At 42.9% G+C, this 18,902-nt stretch overlaps 1 protein-coding gene across 1 annotated transcript in view; it reads left to right on the plus strand.

Moving 5' to 3' along the window:
* The first annotated feature begins 226 nt into the window (after positions 1-226).
* Positions 227-18,902, plus strand: part of TGFBR3L (transforming growth factor beta receptor 3 like) — a 36,955-nt gene continuing 18,279 nt past the window's right edge. The window contains exons 1-5 of the mRNA XM_069762444.1: positions 227-298; positions 774-852; positions 6,119-6,258; positions 8,996-9,124; positions 9,818-10,123. Of these exons, the coding sequence (XP_069618545.1) occupies positions 807-852; positions 6,119-6,258; positions 8,996-9,124; positions 9,818-10,123 (621 nt within the window). The 5' untranslated portion in view covers positions 227-298; positions 774-806. The remainder of the gene's footprint in view (positions 299-773; positions 853-6,118; positions 6,259-8,995; positions 9,125-9,817; positions 10,124-18,902) is intronic.

Raw genomic sequence — 18,902 nt, forward strand, 5'->3', positions numbered from 1 at the left:
GTCCATATTTTCAGAAATGACGGCTTTTTTTTGTGCCATGTAAAAACCTGAGCTGTGCTGCTTGTACCTACATTCGCTTACAAGTAGATTAACTATGTTTTGTCTGTGTCTTCTGCCTAAATTCAGGACAAGGCCGCTGAATAGTACATGGTTAGTAAGAGGAGAAGGGGATGAAGGACGGTCCACAGGTAGGGAGATGTAGGCGTGGGCTGAGTATAGACCTGGTGCCACAATTAGGTTAGCCGACAGTCAGACGTCTACAGTGTGGCAGTGATCGTCTGCAGCTCCACTAGACCAGGTAAATGGCTGCATGATGGGATATCCATCTGCTATTAAATTTAATGGAGATTCTGTAGGTTTAGCATTTAAAGGGGCTGTCAAGTTAAAATCACCTTCACATTTATGAAGTCTGATTTATGACCACCATGGATTTCCAGAATGAGAAGACTTTATAGATAGATTAAACCCCTTTGGCACCGCTCGGAGATTTCTGTTACTACAAATGTAACGCAAGATTCTAAACAAAGATCTGTTCAAATCGACACCATTGTTCTTTTCGGTAACAGAAATCTCCGAGAAGTACCAAAGGAGTTGGAGCACTTTATAGAGACGTAAGAGTCCAAAAGCAAAGACTTTGTGCGTTTTATGTATCAGGAGGTATTTTTAACCGGGGACCCGGAAAGACGTCATATCAAGAAGATTCAAGAGTTTATTTCCAATCGTCAACACTTAATCCTCTGAAAGATTCTATTGTTTTTTTTTTTTCCTCCCAGAGAAATATTTTTCCGTCCAGAGAAGCTCCACCGATGCATTTTCTTCTCATCATGTTCTTGTGTGTCGGGTTAGTAAAAGGTATGCTTTTATTTATCGCAAAATATGTGTGGGGATACAGATGTAGCAGAGCGGAATATAACGGCGGCTAATTAAAATTCCTCAAGGAGACTGTTGGACTGTTAAATGGCGTTAGGTTAAGGTTACGTTCCCATCTCTGTTTTAGCCCAGTTCCTCCCAAGCGCTGGAAAAAGGGATTTGGACATTTGCACTGTTAGGATCATTGACTTTTATCATTCAAATGGAGACACCATGCGCTCTGTCGGACATCATTTTATTATTTGGGGCGAGTACTAAGACATGGTCAATTACTTTTTTAATTTATTAAATTGTCTCTGTGCAAAAAAAAAAGAAACACCTTCTGAGTAATAGTCAACCCCTTTAAGTAGCAAATTCAGCACTGCTATATCTGCACCTCTTGTGAATGGTACTAAAGATAGTTCTGCTTCCCTGTCTCTTTTTCCTGTAAATAATATAGGTACAGATCGTACTGCCTACCTCTTCTATCCCTGCAAATGATAGCTATATAGTTATTATTGCATCACAACTTGCTGTGTAAATTATGTCAGTACAAAACATACTGCCTCCCTCCCTGGAAATGATGTAGAAACATATAGAACCAGGTACTACTAACTCCCTGTCTCTCCGAGTAAAGGATGTTGATGCAAATAGTTCTGACTTTCTTGTTGTCCTTTTAAATGGACACAGATAGTACTGTCGCCCTCTCTTTCCCGTCTGGAAAATGTAATACCTCAAATTATGCTTCCTCCTTGTCTCTCCTATTAAATGATGTAGGTGCAGCTAATATGGACACCCCATCTCTCCAAGTAAAGATTGTGGGTTCAAACTGGAGACTTGTCCAGTGCCCGCATCCACAAAGGGGGCCCCTGCTTTTGCAGTTCTTCCATGACCTGAATGGAAGTGATGTATACAGCGGTCTCATTGTATCATATATACTGTACACAGCAGTCTGTGTACTTCATGTGCTGTATATAGATTAGTCTAAGTATATCCTGTGTGATGTATGCACCAGTCTGTGTTTCCCATGTGATATATATACAGCAGTCTCAGTGTCTCTTATGTGATGTGTATACAGCAGTCTGTGTCTTCTGTGTGATGTATATACAGCAGTCTGTGTCTCCTATGTAATGTATGTACACCAGTCTCAGTGTCTTCTATGTGATGTATATACAGCAGTCTAAGTGTCTCATGTGATGTTTATACTCTAGTCTCAGCGTATATGTGATGTATATACAGCAGTCTGTGTCTCTTATGTGATGTATATACAGTAGTCTGTCCTTTGTGATGTATATACACTAGTCTCAGTGTCTCCTATAAGATGTATACACAGCAGTCTCAGTATATCCTAAGTAATTTATACAAAATGTAGGATAAAACAATGAGCAAATACCCGGCAGTAAGTTAAATACAAAAATAGTAGTATATCTAAATAACATAGGGTACTTAGTTTACACTATTTTGATTTGATGTTTATACAGCAGTCTCGTATGTGATGTATAAACAACAGGCTCCGTGTCTCCTATGTGATGAACATACACCAGTCTGTGTCTCCTATGTGATATATATGATGTATGCACAGAAGTCTCCTCCTATGTGATGTATAAACAGTATCAGTGTATCCTATGTATTGTATATACACTAGTCTCAGTGTCTATATGATGTATATACAGCAATCTCAATATCTCCTATGTGATATATATGAGGTATACACAGCAGTCTCAGTATATCCTAGGTAGTTTATGCAAAATATAGGATCAAAACAATAAGCAAATACCCTGCAGTAAGTAAATTAAAAAAAATAGTAGAGAATATAAATAGTGCAGTGTACTTAGTTTACAATATTTTGGTTAAGTGATATATATACACCAGTCTGTGTATCCTATGTGATGCATACAGCAGAGTCTCAGTATATCATATGTGATAAATAGATTTCCTTGAAAAGTATTCATGCACTGTGAACTTTTCCACATTTTTTACGTTACATTCACAAAATTAAATTAATTTTATTGGGATTTTATGTGATATACCAACACAAAGTAGCAAGTATTTAAGTGTACAGGAAATAATACATGGTTTTCGAAATATTTTAAAAATATAAATCTGAGAATCGTCACGTACATTTGTATTCAATCCCTTCTGAGTCAATACTTTGTAGAACCACCTTGCGCTGCAATTACTGCTGCAGTCTATTGGGGTTTATCTCTACCAGTTTGCACATCTAAAGGTGACATTTTTGCCCATTCTTCTTTGCACATTCCATCTAACTCAGTTAAATTGGATGGAGGCATCTGTGAACAACAATATACAAGTCTTGCCACAGATTCTGAATGGGATTTAGGTCTGGACTCTGACTGGACCATTCACACACATGAATATGCTTTGGTCTCAACCATCTATTGTAGCTTTGGCAGGATGTATAGGGTCGTTGTCCTGCTTGAAGGTGAACCCACTCACCAGTCTCAAGTCTTTTGCAGTCTCGAACAGGTTTTCCTCCAGGATAACCCCATATTTAGCTCCTTCCATCTTCCCATCAACTCTAACCAGCTTCCCTGTCCCTGCTGAAGAAAAACATCCTCACAGCATGATGCTGCCACTACCATGTGTGATGGTGGGGATGGTGTTTTCAGGGTAATGTGCATTGTTAGTTTTCCAACAAAAAATGGAGGGCACAAGTAGATGAAAAGGGATCACCCTGTGTCTATTCAATTTAGGTCTTTCGTTGCTCTGTATTTTTTGCCACACACCAGCACTTCATTACATTCAGACAGACAGGTTACTAAAAACTGTTTTATTTAAATGCACTTTTTGCTTTTAATTTATTTAGTTACAGCAGGGTTTTCGCTCATTTTTTCTCATAGGTTTTATATCTTTTATGGCCAGTGTGAATATGTGTTTATGAGCTGATGTGTACCAACTCAAGTCAAGCTCAATTTTTGTGCTTTTTCTTTGTATTATTGCATTCTGTGCAAGCCGGGGTGTAGCCTCCCTTTTTCTGAGCTAGAAATTGTATATAAGGCTTACCTAGACTGGTGTTTCACTGGTTGGGCTCGGTCCTTTTGTCTGCCCTTTTTCACATTGAAGTCAACATTGACACATGGTAAGGTTTTAATATTGGACAGTGTAGGACCGTCCCGATCAGAGTTACCTTGTCGTGGTGGGATGGCTTTTATGCTATTTTTTTTTTAATCAAAAACCGTATTACTAAAAACTGTGTTATTTAAATGCACTTTTTGCTTTTTATTTACTTAGTTACAGCAGGGTTTTTGCTCATTTTTTCTCTTGTAGGCTTTATATCTCTAATATTCTCACACACACTTGTGAGGCCTTCACAGAACAGCTGTAATTATACTGAGAATAAATTTCATGCAAGTGGTCTCAATTTCATAATTGTGACTTGTGAAGGCAATTGGTCACTCAGGATTTTATTTAGGGGTATCAGACTACAGATCCGGGCCGGCATCAACATCCAACGCACCAGGTCAAGTGCCAGGGCCCGGACAAAGGGTGGTGGGCCACTCGCCTTTGGGGACATTGGTACTTGACGTGTGGGTCCCGTGAGTCGGGGGGGGGGGGGTGACCATCACAATTATCAGATTTTTTTTTAATAATTTGAAAACCTTGTATCATTTTCTTTATACTTCACAAATATTACTTTGTGTTGGTGTTCACATAAAATCCTAATAAAAACACATTTAGGTTTTTGGGCGTAACATGAAAAAATGTGGAAAAGTTCACAAGGCGTGAATACTTTTTTAAGGCACTGTATGTACATTTATGTTTTGCCATATTACTTTATGCAGTTAGATTTATTGTATCCTGTATAGTTAGTTTGCTATTAGTTTAGTTACTAAAGCTCAGGTAGTAGTGTTGAGCCTGATTGTTAGGTAATCCCTGCATCTACTCTATATAGATGCCATTCAATCAATTAGACAGCTTGATCTGCCACACATCTGTACAGAGTAAACTGTCAAAGTGCCGGGGCATGCTTACAGCCACCGCTCATAGTGAAGTGAGCGGTAAAGTGGCGGGGCATGCTGACACCTGAGGTTCATAGTGTAGTGAGCGGTGACTGAAAGCTGGCAGCTTCCAGGAGGAAATACCGCATGTTCATTTTTTCCCTGTAGCTGAACTTTCAGTTAGGCGTCTGGCAGCATTGTAAAGCAGATTAACCTTATATCTGCAGATAAATAGCATTTTCCTAGTCCTATATCACGGTCTCTGCCTGCAAATTATGTAGGCACAGAAAGTACTGCCTTCGTGCCTTTTACATTGAATATTATTGGCACAGATAGCACTGCACAGCTTCTATTTCCCTTTAAATGATGTAAACACAGAACATACTGGATTACCGTCTCTCCCTGCAATGATTTAAGCAGAGATACAACTTAATCAATCTTCTCCAAGTAAATGATGTAGGCACAGAAAGTGCTGTCTTCATGCCTTTTTAATTCAATATTATTGGCACAGATAGTAGTACTGGCTTTCTGCTCTGTGAAAATTACATCAGAGCTCTGCATTGGAGATATGCATTAGGAGTATTTCCTGACATATACCTCAGACTTGCAAACCAAAATTAATTAATATGTTTAGCATAAATACGATCAGACATTCTGGCACTGCGGACGAATGAGGGGCCAAAGCATGATGTGAACAGGACCATAACTGGACCAGAGAGATATCTACTATATAATTGTCTATGGGTCACTTCCGTCTTTCTGTCTGTCCTTCTGTCACAGATATTCATTGGTCGCGGCCTCTGTCTGTCATGGAATCCAAACACTCACGACCATTGCCACGACCAATCAGCGACGGGCGCAGTCCGGCGGCAACATGGCCGCTCCTTCCTCCCCGCAGTCAGTGCCCGCACCGTACTTCCCTCCAGTCAGCGCTCTCACAGGGTTAATGGCAGCGCTAATGGACCACGTTATGCCGCGGTGTAACGCACTCCATTAACGCCGCTATTAACCCTGTGTGACCAACTTTTTACTATTGAGGCTGCCTATGCAGCCTCAATAGTAAAAAGATCTAATGTTAAAAATAATAATAAAAAAAATTAAAAATCATCATATACTCACCTTCCAGCGCCTTTCCCGCTCCTCGCGACGCTCCGGTGACCGCTCCATGCAACGGCAGGTTCCGGTGGCAAGGATGGTACGCGACAAGGACCTGCCATGACATCACGGTCATGTGCCCGCGATCTCATCACAGGTCCTATTTAATATAATTGACTAGATACACGAATATCACTTGGTCTTCTCTATTTTAGGTCCTCCGCCTTGGCTAAATCTTGAGGTTTCCAGAGCCTTCCGTTCAAATCATCTTTCACAGACTCCGTCTCCAGCTCCCATCCCTGTAACATGCCGCTATCCAAATGGCAACATGAACACCATCTTGAAAGAGCGAGAAGTGAGTAACACACATCTGCATCATGCTTCATGTGGCTGAAGTTATGGGCTGAGGACAGGCCAGTCCTAAGGGACAATCGGTAGATAGTGAGGATTGGCTGCCCAGAGGCAGGGGGCAAGGCCTGAAACTATCTACTCACACTGAGTGCATGGTCTGTTGAAAGAGGAGCAAATGGACAATGCATTTAAATAATTTAAGGTTAAGCCAACACATCGGTAGCGTAGTGTACCCACCTTTTCCTAGAAGTTACGTTAGGACAGTGCCTTGGGTAACTTGGTTTTCTTGGTGTAAAAACGTGTTAATGAGAAGTATTTACCATGTTGCTGTATTGCTGCAGTAAAAGAGGAGGGTCCTCAAGTATTGTAGGTCACCTATGTACCAGCAGACCTCAAGATAGACGGGGGCAGAGCAGGACTATGACCTGAATGTGTCAACACTAGCTATGAGCGAGTGTGCTCGTTACTCGAGATTTCCGAGCATACTTGAGTGTTCAAGTATTTTTGGCGTGCTCGGAGATTATTTTTGAGTCACCGCAGCTGCATGATTTGCGGAATACACGTGGGGATTGCCTGTTTGTTAGGGAATCAACACATGTTCAGGCTGTCTAGCAGCCGCAAATCTTACAGCTGCGGCGACTCAAACATAATCTCCGAGCACGCCCAAAATACTTGGAGAACACCGGAGCATGCTCGGAAATCTCGAGTAACGAACACACTTGCTCATCACTAGTCAACACCTGCCCGCGGAAACTGTGCTTCATTCATTCGAGGCCCATTCTTAGGACATCTTTCATTCGAGGCCCATTCTTAGGACATCTTGGTCCTCTGCTGTACCACATAACCCACACTCTGACTTTCTAACTTGTCCATCACTTTCACTGAGGACAGAGTACACACTTGACCTCCGCTCCATTCATTGTTTATGGGACTGCCGGAAATAGCAAAGTACATTCTGCAAAAAGTAGTGATCTAGCAGCTCAGTATACTTACTTAGTCACTGGTCAGACCTTGACTAATGGCAACCCCAAACGAATCGCCTAGGGGATATGTGCTGAACAGATTTGGCGGTGCTTTGCTTATAGCACTACCTATGTGATCATTGCATAACTTGGAATACTTGTGCACTTAGCCCTTTCTTCTTTTATTTGGCCACTAATAGCGCTATATATGTATATGCTCTCCCAGGTCGTATAGTGGACAAGTGATCTTCCCTTGTGTACCGTTTTTGTTTCCTCCTTTTTTTCTTATCTTAGTATGCTATATGTAATTTTGGTATATGTTTAATAAAGATTGGATTTTAATTAGCTACTCTGTGGGTGTTGTAGATACTCATTTTCTCTAGTGCAAACTACCTCAATTTGCCTAATTAATATATTTTCTTTATAATATTTTGGTGGAACACCCGCCAGGGCCGTGGGGTACTCGGTACCGGTTCTGGTACTTAAAGGAATGTGTCATGGGGGCGGCGACCCGATCCGGGGCCCTGGGCGCCCATGTTAAGGGGAAAGTCTTAAAAGGGGTTTGTGAAATAAAGTTTGTGTTCGTGACGCCACCTGTGGTATTTGGTCAGGGATGACCATCGCTGCTTAAAGGGGTCCACTGGGGCGATGTTATGTGGTGATGTTAATGCAGCTGGGATGGTATGGCTTCCCACAGGTGAAGCTGGGTCCCCAGGGCTCCCAGTGTATAGATAGAGAGGGTGGGTGGTGTAACAAGAAACGGAGGACACAGGTTTGCAGTCTCTTTACCTGGTTTACTGGTGAATTCAGGCAGCCACAGTCCAGGGTACCAGATCATGGATGCAGGAGGGGTCCGGCCGGCTTGGAAGTGAGTTGGGAGTCCCTCTTACCAGGTGGAGTTAGAAGCCTTCCTTCTAGCGCTGTGGTGTAGTCCCTTGCTGCCTTAGGCCTCACACAAGGTCCTCACATGTTCTCTCTGTCCTCCTTGCAGGTAGGACACTACCCGTACGACAGGTAGCTCGAGCCTTTTTACAGGATTTCTATCACGACCCGGGCTCTGTGTCCTCAGGTTTCTATTGTGGACAGGTGACTTGCAACCCAGCTGTCCTGCTGGTTTCTTTCTGAGACGTAGAGTACTTCACAACCCCGGTCTTCCGGCTACTGGTATCTGCGCTCAGCAGGGAGGTAGCCCAGTCGCAGCTATCCCCCTAGCTCTTCACTCTCCTGCGCTTCACTTCTCCTTCACGCTCTCTACAGCTTGTTCTGCTTTCCTTTCTATCTCTTTCCTTTCAGGAACTGCAGCACCCTCGTGGCTGCACGGCCCCTTTCGTCCTCTCTCCTCTGTCCCTCTGACAGAGTGTCTGACTTCAGTTCATGTCTCTGGCAGACTGGCTAACTTTCCTTCAATATATATAGGGGAGCCATCCATATGCTGGATCAGAGCTCCCCCATTCTGGCCTGGAGTATGAAAATGTTGCATATTTGTAATTACCTGATAAGAGATACTTCATCGCTTCCAAGCATGACATCACTCTCCCCATGAGGAAAGCAATGCCACTAGAACAACCAGGAACCTGGGGTGTTACATTGGCATGGGACTATATTTGTTGGATTTTGGGGCAAAGTACCACCAAGACCCTATAAACAGTGTCAGAATAATGATGCCACTTTTTTATTTTACTGTAATTAGGTCCAAAATCCTTTGCGCTATAATTTCATAATTAAATTAATTTTCATCAGTTTGTATATTGAGCATTTTTTTGTTATCTATCATTCTAGGTCCCGTGTACATCAGAGGACAACGTTTGGGACTCTGTGGTTGTCCAGTTGGTGGTCCTGGGTCCAGACAAGCAGTGTGAACATGGCAGCATGTGCAGCGTGAAAGTAGGAAGCAAGCTACAAATTGAGGTCAGGTCACTCATATGATCTCTTATATGAAATTTCCCTATAGTAAAACAGAAAGGTCAAAGCACAGTACAAGAAGTGTTGTCATAGGGATATTTGAGTGAAAACGATGAAGACCGCAGAGCTTAAATGATAAATTTGCACTTTAATATCTGTGCACCCCATTTTTTGAATTGTATGATGCTGTGATGCACTCGGCACTTTTTCATGATACGAGGGATTGTTAAAGTGTAAGTATGAAAAATATTTTGATTTCATGTCCAAAACTCTGTGCTGATTAATTAATTGTAAAAAACCAAGGAACTTTGCAATTTACCGCTTATTAATAATCGCCTCAGTTCTCCAGGACGGATGGATTTTTAATTGTATAGCTTGCTGTTCATTGCCTAGGTTACCCGCCTCCTCTGCCATCTATCAATGGTGGCCAGTGCAGCACTTCCAAGATCTTTGCTACAGAGCTTGTAAGCGCTGATCAGTGACCCTATGCTCCTCCAAAGCTGCCTCTGCTTGCAACATGGGCTTGACCTGGCCGCTTTTCTAAATTATTAATCATCAGGAGCGCACCAGCCCCCCAGCAAGCAGGAAGCCAGGGGAGTAATGCGCTCCTGAAGCGCTACGTCGAGGCAACTCCTTTTAAGATTAATAATAAATCCATCTTCTGTAATATTAAATATTTCCTCCATTAATTACTCGTAGGTGTCTCTCTCCGCTGCTCCGCCATCTCTTGGTCTATCTTTGGCTCTGTGTTCTCTGTCTCCATCTTCAGATCCGTATAATTATTCTCATACCTTGCTTGTCGTGAACGGCTGCCCCGCTGATGTGGGCGTGTCCTTAGCAATGGTCCCACCCCTGCCTTGCACCAACGCTGTGCTGACGAAGGCCTTCGGCTTCCAACTCGCCCCCTTCTACAACAACTCTATACAATTCCTGCACTGCAGGGTCCAGTTGTGCAATAGGGAGGCATCGTGCAGAGGTCACGCGGGATCCCGAAATATTCCAGAGGTGAGTGAGTCTACAGGATCCCTTCTAGTTTTGTCGAAGATATTAAAGGGGTGGCCCGAAACTAACATTGATTTTAATCCTAAATGTCTCTTTAATGTAATAATGCAATACACTAACGAGCAAAAGGGTAACGATGCGTTGAACTTTTGACTTTCAGGCTCCATATCTCACCATCCACTACTGCCTCAAACATCAGACTACCATCACTTTATAGACAATCATCGTGGCTATCTCATACATAAATTTGACTTGCAAATATTTAGCATATGATTAGTTATGCAGATTCTTGTCATGTCAGTAGTAGTATTTTGTCTTTCATCACTACCTGATCCTTCTGGAGCTGCTCTCGCTCAGATTCAAGCATGCCTCGACTGAAATCTGATCCCAGTTCTCGTCTACACGTTCCCAAAGTTCGTGCATACGAGTCGACTCGTTTGGATATTTATACTGTTATTTCTTCAACTTTAAAAACAAGTGTTCAAATTGGGTTGAAATCTGGGGACTATGGGGGCAAATCCTGCACCTCTACTTAATTGTCATTGAACCATTTCATCGCCAATCTGGACGTACAGTACAGACCAAAAGTTTGGACACATCTTCTCATTTAAAGATTTTTCTGTATTTTTATGACCATGAAAATTGTAAATTCACACTGAAGGCATCAAAACTATGAATTAACACGTGGAATTATATAATAAACAAAAAAGTGTGAAACAACTGAAAATATGTCTTATATTCTAGGTTCTTCAAAGTATCCACCTTTTGCTTTGATGACTGCTTAGCACACTCTTGGCATTCTCTTGATGAGCTTCAAGAGGTAGTCACCGGGAATGGTCTTCCAACAATCTTGATGGAGTTCCCAGAGATACTTAGCACTTGTTGGCCCTTTTGCCTTCACTCTGCGGTCCAGCTCACCCCAAACCATCTCGATTGGGGTCAGGTCTGGTGACTGTGGAGGCCAGGTCATCTGGTGTAGCACCCATCACTCTCCTTCTTTGTCAAATAGCCCTTACACAGCCTGGAGGTGTGTTTGGGGTCATTGTCCTGTTGAAAAATAAATGATAGTCCAACTAAACGCAAACCGGATGGAATAGCATGCCGCTGCAAGATGCTGTGGTAGCCATGCTGGATCAGTATGCCTTCAATTTTGAATAAATCCCCAACAGTGTCACCAGCAAAGCACCCCCACACCATTATACCTCCTCCTCCATGCTTCACGGTGGGAACCAGGCATGTAGAGTCCATCCGTTCACCTTTTCTGCGTCGCACAAAGACACGACGGTTGGAACCAAAGATCTCAAATTTGGACTCATGAGACCAAAGCACAGATTTCCACTGGTCTAATGTCCATTCCTTGTGTTCTTTAGCCCAAACAAGTCTCTTCTGCTTGTTGCCTGTCCTTAGCAGTAGTTTCCTAGCAGCTATTCTACCATGAAGGCCTGCTGCACAAAGTGTCCTCTTAACAGTTGTTGTAGAGATGTGTCTGCTGCTAGAACTCTGTGTGGCATTGACCTGGTCTCTAATCTGAGCAGCTGTTAACCTGCGATTTCTTAGGCTGGTGACTTGGATAAACTTATCCTCAGAAGCAGAGGTGACTCTTGGTCTTCCTTTCCTGGGGCAGTCCTCATGTGAGCCAGTTTCTTTGAAGCGCTTGATGGTTTTTGCCACTGCACTTGGGGACACTTTCAGTTTTCCCAATTTTTCGGACTGACTGACCTTCATTTCTTAAAGTAATGATGGCCACTCATTTTTCTTTACTTAGCTGCTTTTTTCTTGCCATAATACAAATTTTAGTTTTATTCAGTAGGACTATCAGCTGTGTATCCACCAGACTTCTGCTCAACACAACTGATGGTCCCAACCCCATTTATAAGGCAACAAATTCCACTTATTAAACCTGACAGGGCACACCTGTGATGTGAAAACCATTCCTGGTGACTACCTCTTGAAGCTCATCAAGAGAATGCCAAGCGTGTGCAAAGCAGTCATCAAAGCAAAAGGTGGCTACTTTGAAGAACCTAGAATATAAGACATTTTAAGTTGTTTCACACTTTTTTGTTAAGTATATAATTCCACATGTGTTAATTCATAGTTTTGATGCCTTCAGTGTGAATTTACAATTTTCATAGTCATGAAAATACAGAAAAATCTTTAAATGAGAAGATGTGTCCAAACTTTTGCTCTGTATTGTACGTTTTGGGTCGTTGTCCTATTGGAACACTACGTCATCCTTTTCATTCCCATAGTACTCGAGTGTACGAAGTAACATGTCTTGTAGGATAGTCACTTATAGCCCAGCATTGAAACCGCCATAGATCTTACCACTTGAGCATTGAGACCACCATAGACAACCCCATAGACTCGGGCTTCCTCCACCGAACTTGACAGATCCTTCAGTTTCTTAATACGTTTGCCCCTTCTTCCCTTGTTTCTTCCAGACCCATTTCCACCCATCAGAACCCAGTCTGTTGACTTTTGTCTCATAACTCCAAATCACCCGTTTCCAGTCTTATATTGTTTTGCAAATTTGAGCCGACTTCTTATGACAATATTGAAGTCGAGGATCTTCACCTTCTTTCGGGCCACCATTCCAGACTTGTGTAATGTGTGTCGCACGGTGCTTGCATGGACGTCAGTGATCTCATTATTATGAAGCTTTCAAGCCTCCTCAACTGCCGTTATTGTCACTCCAGAACTAATGGACCTTGTGACGAGCTAACTTGTTGACTGATATTTTGCCTGGACATCCACCTTTTGGCTTTTGAATGGATGGACGAACTTCATTTTGTATTCTTCCAACTGTCATGGTACTCACATGATGCAGTTTGTCAATTTTCTTGGGTGACAGACGGCTATGGATGAACTGGATTATGCCGTTTTTTCTTTTCTTGGGAACTATTAATGGCTTCTCCTTGATTCGAACCAATGACCGTCACTTGGGAATCAACCTAATAACACACTGAGCTATTAGGGAATGTGAGAACAGGTGGTAATTTGTAGTATTCAGGAAGAAAAAGATTTTTCCAACACCAGGAGCAAAACAGTAACAATGCAGCGACATGACGAGAATCTGCATAACTAATCACATTTAATAGTTGCAAGTCAAATTTATATATGAGATAGCGAAAGATGTCTGTCTATAAAATGATGGTATAGCCTCACGTTGGTGCAGTAGTGGATTTTGACATATGGAGCCTGGAAGTCTAAAGTGCAAAGCATTGATACCCTTTTGCTTTACTTTATGCTTTAATTAAAAAGTCCCTACTGCTCCCTCTATAATTTAACTGTTTTTTTGTTGTTTTTTTACCTATTTCCATTTTGATGACTTTGTCACAAAATATATATATATATATATATATATATATATATATATATATATATATACACATATATATATAGATATATATAGATAGATATATGGATACTAGATTGTGGCCCGATTCTAACGCATCGGGTGTTCTAGAATATGCATGTCCCCGTAGTATATGGACAATGATGATTCCAGAATTCGCGGCAGACTGTGCCCGTCGCTGATTGGTCGAGGCAACCTTTATGACATCATCGTCGCCATGGCAACCATTATGACATCTACGTCGATACTGTGCCCGTCGCTGAATCAGAGATGTCTACGTCCTTTATGACATCATCGTCGCTGTGCCCGTTGCTGATTGGTCGATGCTGCGCCGGTCTCTGATAGGTCGAGGCCTGGCGGCCTCGACCAATCAGAGAGCTGGGATTTCCAGGACAGACAGACAGACAGACAGACGGAAAAACCCTTAGACAATTATATATAGAAGATGTGTATATATAATATGTGTGTATATATATATATATATATATATATATAATGTGTGTATGTATATGTGTGTATATATATATATGTATATGTGTGTGTAATAAATATATATATATATAGTTAGTGTGTGTATATATGTATATGTATATATATATATATATATATATATATATATATATATATATATATATATAATGTATATATGCACCATTCCTAGGAGTAAGAAGCAATGAACATGAGCTCCTGAATTTCCATCACTTTATACCTTGTAACGAGGCAACTGTAAGACAAAACCTGGAAAAACTCAACTCCGTGGAACATAAAAGTGATCTGGACTGAACTGGACTTTACATTTTATGAAAAAAGGAAGAATTGGAGGATTTAAAGGACAAAACCAGAATCTCCTTGAGGACACAGACTGGAAACAGCCGACATCATACATCTGACATCCTGATACCTGGACCTATAGAAGGTAGGAGAATTCTTTAACTACAACACAACCTATAGACTTGCTACAAATTAATCTTCTTAGAAACAAGGATTATAATTAACCTATAACTACAAAATGGAAAACACAAATTTAGAACATGTAAATGAACAAAGCCCAGAGCCAGAGACACAGGAATGCTGGGGGCCAGATCTGGAGATAACACAGGGGGGCAATAAATCCAAGATGGACTACCTTAGAAAGAATCCAGAGACTCTTTATGCAGATTTCACAAAGAAAGGACCAAAAAGAAAAACCAATGTATTATTCTATACAGACCAACCCTCAGCCTGGCACACTGCGCTGTGCGAACGATATAAACATGTAACTAAATCCAACACTAAAGGTGTCCAGCAGATTAAAATTACCAGTCAAGCAGATGAGGACACCAATGCGCTCACCATAATCCTATACAACAATGTCACAGTCACGGCGCAGGGGACGGAGGAGATTCTGCAGCAATTTGAAAATTGTTTTTCTGATATCAAAGAGCAGGCACAAACCTATAAAGGACTACAAGCCCCAGCAGCTACCTCTAATGCTCACATAGAGATTCCCAAACAGAGCTGCCTAACCCCCGACACTTCACACCTCTCGCCTGATAACATCAGAGACTTCTTATCTCAACTAGAAAGAGACTTGGCCCAACTGAAATTTGAATGTGAAAGAAACTCACAAAGCAATGCAAATTACCAAGCAACAAATGACACAGCCATACAGAAAATAAGGGAGGAAATATGTGAAATGAAATGTAAATACAAGGCAGCACTACAGGAAATGGGGGAGCTGAAAAAGGACAATGATCAACTCCGAAAGGAGATTAGAGAATTAAAAGCCCATAGCCCTGGACATCTGAACCAGCAGGGGGCAACGAAAACAAGCCAGAGAGCAGACAATATGGCCAGCACTGAACAGAATGTAGAGACACCAAACAGCATTAAAATAATAACCAACAATATGATGGAAGAGAGAAAAGAACCAGCCACCAGCAAAGCCAGCACCACAGGCCTCCATCAGCAGCACCGTAGCCCACCCAAGACATCACAAAGTCCTGATACTGTCCTAATAATGGACTCAAATCCTGAAACCAGAGAGATGGAAGAGAGAACAGAACCAGCCACCAGCAAAGCCAGCACCACAGACCCTCGTCAGCAGCACCGTAGCCCACCCAAGACATCACAAAGTCCTGATATTGTCCTAATAATGGACTCAAATGGGAAGTACCTAAATACACAGCGGCTATTCCCAGGAAAACAGGTCCGTACAATCCGCTGTGCAAGTATTGAACAGGTGACAGAGGTCATCAGTAGACCACGGTTTACCAACCCAAAGCACATTATTATACACACGGGTACAAACAATCGGCCAGACCAGCAGATCGCAGAACAACTGATCAACCTGGCAAAGAAGGCAAACCTAAAATTCCCGGACAGTAAAATCATTCTGTCATCGCTGCTTCCAAGAAAGGACATACCCAGGCAAACCACCCAAGCCATCAATGCAGAACTGACTGAAAAGATCAAGACTGTGCCAAACGTGACCCTGGCACAACACCTCTCCATAAACAACAGTCACCTGCACGATGATAAACACCTCAACAAACAAGGGGTCAGCCTCCTGGCCAAAGAGCTGAAGGACATCGTGCTAAACAGAGACCCCGGGCCTGGATTCAACAGTGGCCATAATCACACTGAAAGACCCCCGAGAACGATAAAGCAGAAAACCCCAAGGCTACCTCCTGAAGCTGGAAACAAAGCTCTTCACCCAGTTTCAGACCATCGGAGGTGGAGACCTCCACCGAGGAGACCACCAAGCCCACACAGATACATGCAGAGCAGAGATAGGGATGAGATAATAAACCTGCTCAATGCACTGCGCAGGATAATAATGTGACTGGATGGAACCAAGCACCGCTATAAAACGGTCAGAAATCCAGTTTGTCCCACACAGCCATACTCATTACAAGGTATATACACACAAACCACACAGAAGAATGTCTTCACTTACAATCAGCAGCTGGAATTTCCAGGGTCTCAACGCCTCAACCTTTGGATCTAAAACAAAGGACCCTGATTTTATACAAAGTATGAAAAATATAGACATTCAGATCCTCCTGGAAACATGGACCAGAGCCGAAAACGAATCCTTGGTGCCTATTGGATACAAGGAATTCTTGGTCCATGCCCAGAAAAATAAAAACATCAAACAGGGCCGGGGCTCAGGAGGAGTAGCGATCTGGTATAAAGAGGAGCTCCACCAGTACATCAAACCGGTGAAGAAAGGAGACAGCCACATATGGATCAGAATCAGCAGCTCCATCCTCACCTGTCAGTCTGATGTCCACCTCTGTGCCACCTATATACCACCACCAGAGTCCCCCTACTTCAATCCAGACTGCTTCGAGATCTTACAAAGAGAAGCCGCTCATTATCAGGCCCTGGGCAAAGTTCTCATCTTTGGAGACCTGAATGCAAGAACAGGGAGAGAGAGAGACTTCCTGACCACGGATGGAAACATTTACATACTTGGAGCAGAGAATGACGGCCAAGACCCTGTACACACTGAGAGAAACAGCTATGACAGTACAGTCAACAAAAGTGGCAGAAAGCTCCTGAACGTATGTAAAAGTTTAGGACTTCATATCCTTAATGAACGAAGCAAGGGTGACTCCTTAGGAAGGTATACACTAAACTCCCATGTAGGGAGGAGTGTAGTTGATTACGCCATTACAGACCTGAACCTGGCAGATGTCAGCGCCTTCATAGTCACCCCACAAACGCACCTGTCAGACCACAGCCAACTTCTTCTGTACATGAAATCTACAGAGAAACCATCCACTCAGAAGCCACAGCAGAGCGGCCTCTTCACCCGGCCTCCATCCTATAAATGGTCCAAAATGTCGGCACTAAAGTATAAAGAAGCTTCCAGCAGACCTGAAATACAGCGGATGCTCCACCACTTCTACAACCTTGAGTACATGCCAAACCCAGAGGGAGTGAACCAAGCAGCAAAGGACCTCAACAATATATTCTACGCAATGGCCAGACTGTCCGACCTTAAAAAAGTCGACTACAAGAGACCAAAAGAAACACAGGTCAATGGCTGGTTTGACACAAGAATGTAAAGCTGTACGGAAGACCCTGAGAACAGCCTCCAACAAGAAACACAGAGACCCCAACCACCTGGGTCTGAGGGAAGCCTATGACTCCATACAAAAGCAGTACAAAACCATCCTCAGGAGGAAGAAGCAGAGTTACATCTCTACCAAGCTCAATCAACTCCAAGACGCCCTCCAAGACAACTCCTTCTGGGAACGATGGAACCACATGGGCACCAAAGACAAGAAAAACAACAACCATATCCAAAATGGCAACCTCTGGCTCCAATACTTCAGAGACCTCTATAAAGACATTCCAAAGGAAGGACTAAGCCAAGAACAGGAAAACATAATGGCGAAACTAAAAGCAATGGAGGAAAAAATCAAAAACTTCCAAAACCCGGTGGATACACCTATAACACTACAGGAAGTAACTGAGAGACTCTCCTCCATAAGATGTAGAAAAGCCGGTGGCCTAGATGGAATCCTACCAGAAATGCTGAAGTACAGCCCACCAGAAATACAGGCTGCAATGGTTAAGCTCTTCAATATTGTACTGAGTGCCGGCTACTTCCCTCGTACCTGGAACCAAGGCCTCATCACACCCATCCACAAGAGTGGGGACAGGTATGACCCAGCCAACTACAGAGGCATATGCGTCAGCAGCAACCTGGGAAAACTGTTCAACAGTATCCTGAACAAGAGGATCCTCACCTTCCTCACCGAGCACAACGTCCTCAGCAAGAGCCAAGCAGGGTTCATGCCGAACCACCGCACCACTGACCACATCTATACTCTGCACAGCCTCATTCAGAAACACGTCTACAATACAAAGAATGGGAAGATATACGCCTGCTTTGTGGACTTTAAAAAGGCCTTTGATTCAGTGTGGCACCCGGGCTTATTCCTGAAACTGCTGGAGAGTGGAATAGGAGGAAAGACCTACGATGTCATCAAAAGCTCCTACACCGAGAACAGCTGCAGCGTGAGTGTGAGCGGCAAAAGAACGGCTTTTTTCCAGCAGAGCCGCGGAGTAAGACAAGGCTGCAGCCTAAGCCCAACGCTCTTCAACATCTACATCAACGAGCTGGCTACCGCCCTGGAATCCTCCTCAGCACCAGGTCTCACCCTCCACGACGCCCAGGTGAAATTCCTGCTGTATGCAGATGACCTGTTGCTGCTGTCACCAACCGAGAAAGGCCTCCAGGACAACCTGAAAATCCTAGAGAAATTCAGCTCCACCTGGGCTCTACCGGTCAACCTAAAGAAAACCAACACCATGGTGTTCCAGAGGAGAAAGAGAAGATCAGACCAACACCCATCATTTATCCTCAACAACTGCGACCTCACAGGAACGGACAAATATACCTACCTGGGCCTAGAGATTCACCGGTCAGGG

This window comes from Ranitomeya imitator, chromosome 4 (genome assembly GCF_032444005.1).
Source record: "Ranitomeya imitator isolate aRanImi1 chromosome 4, aRanImi1.pri, whole genome shotgun sequence".
In the NCBI taxonomy this organism is placed as follows: Eukaryota; Metazoa; Chordata; class Amphibia; order Anura; family Dendrobatidae; genus Ranitomeya; species Ranitomeya imitator.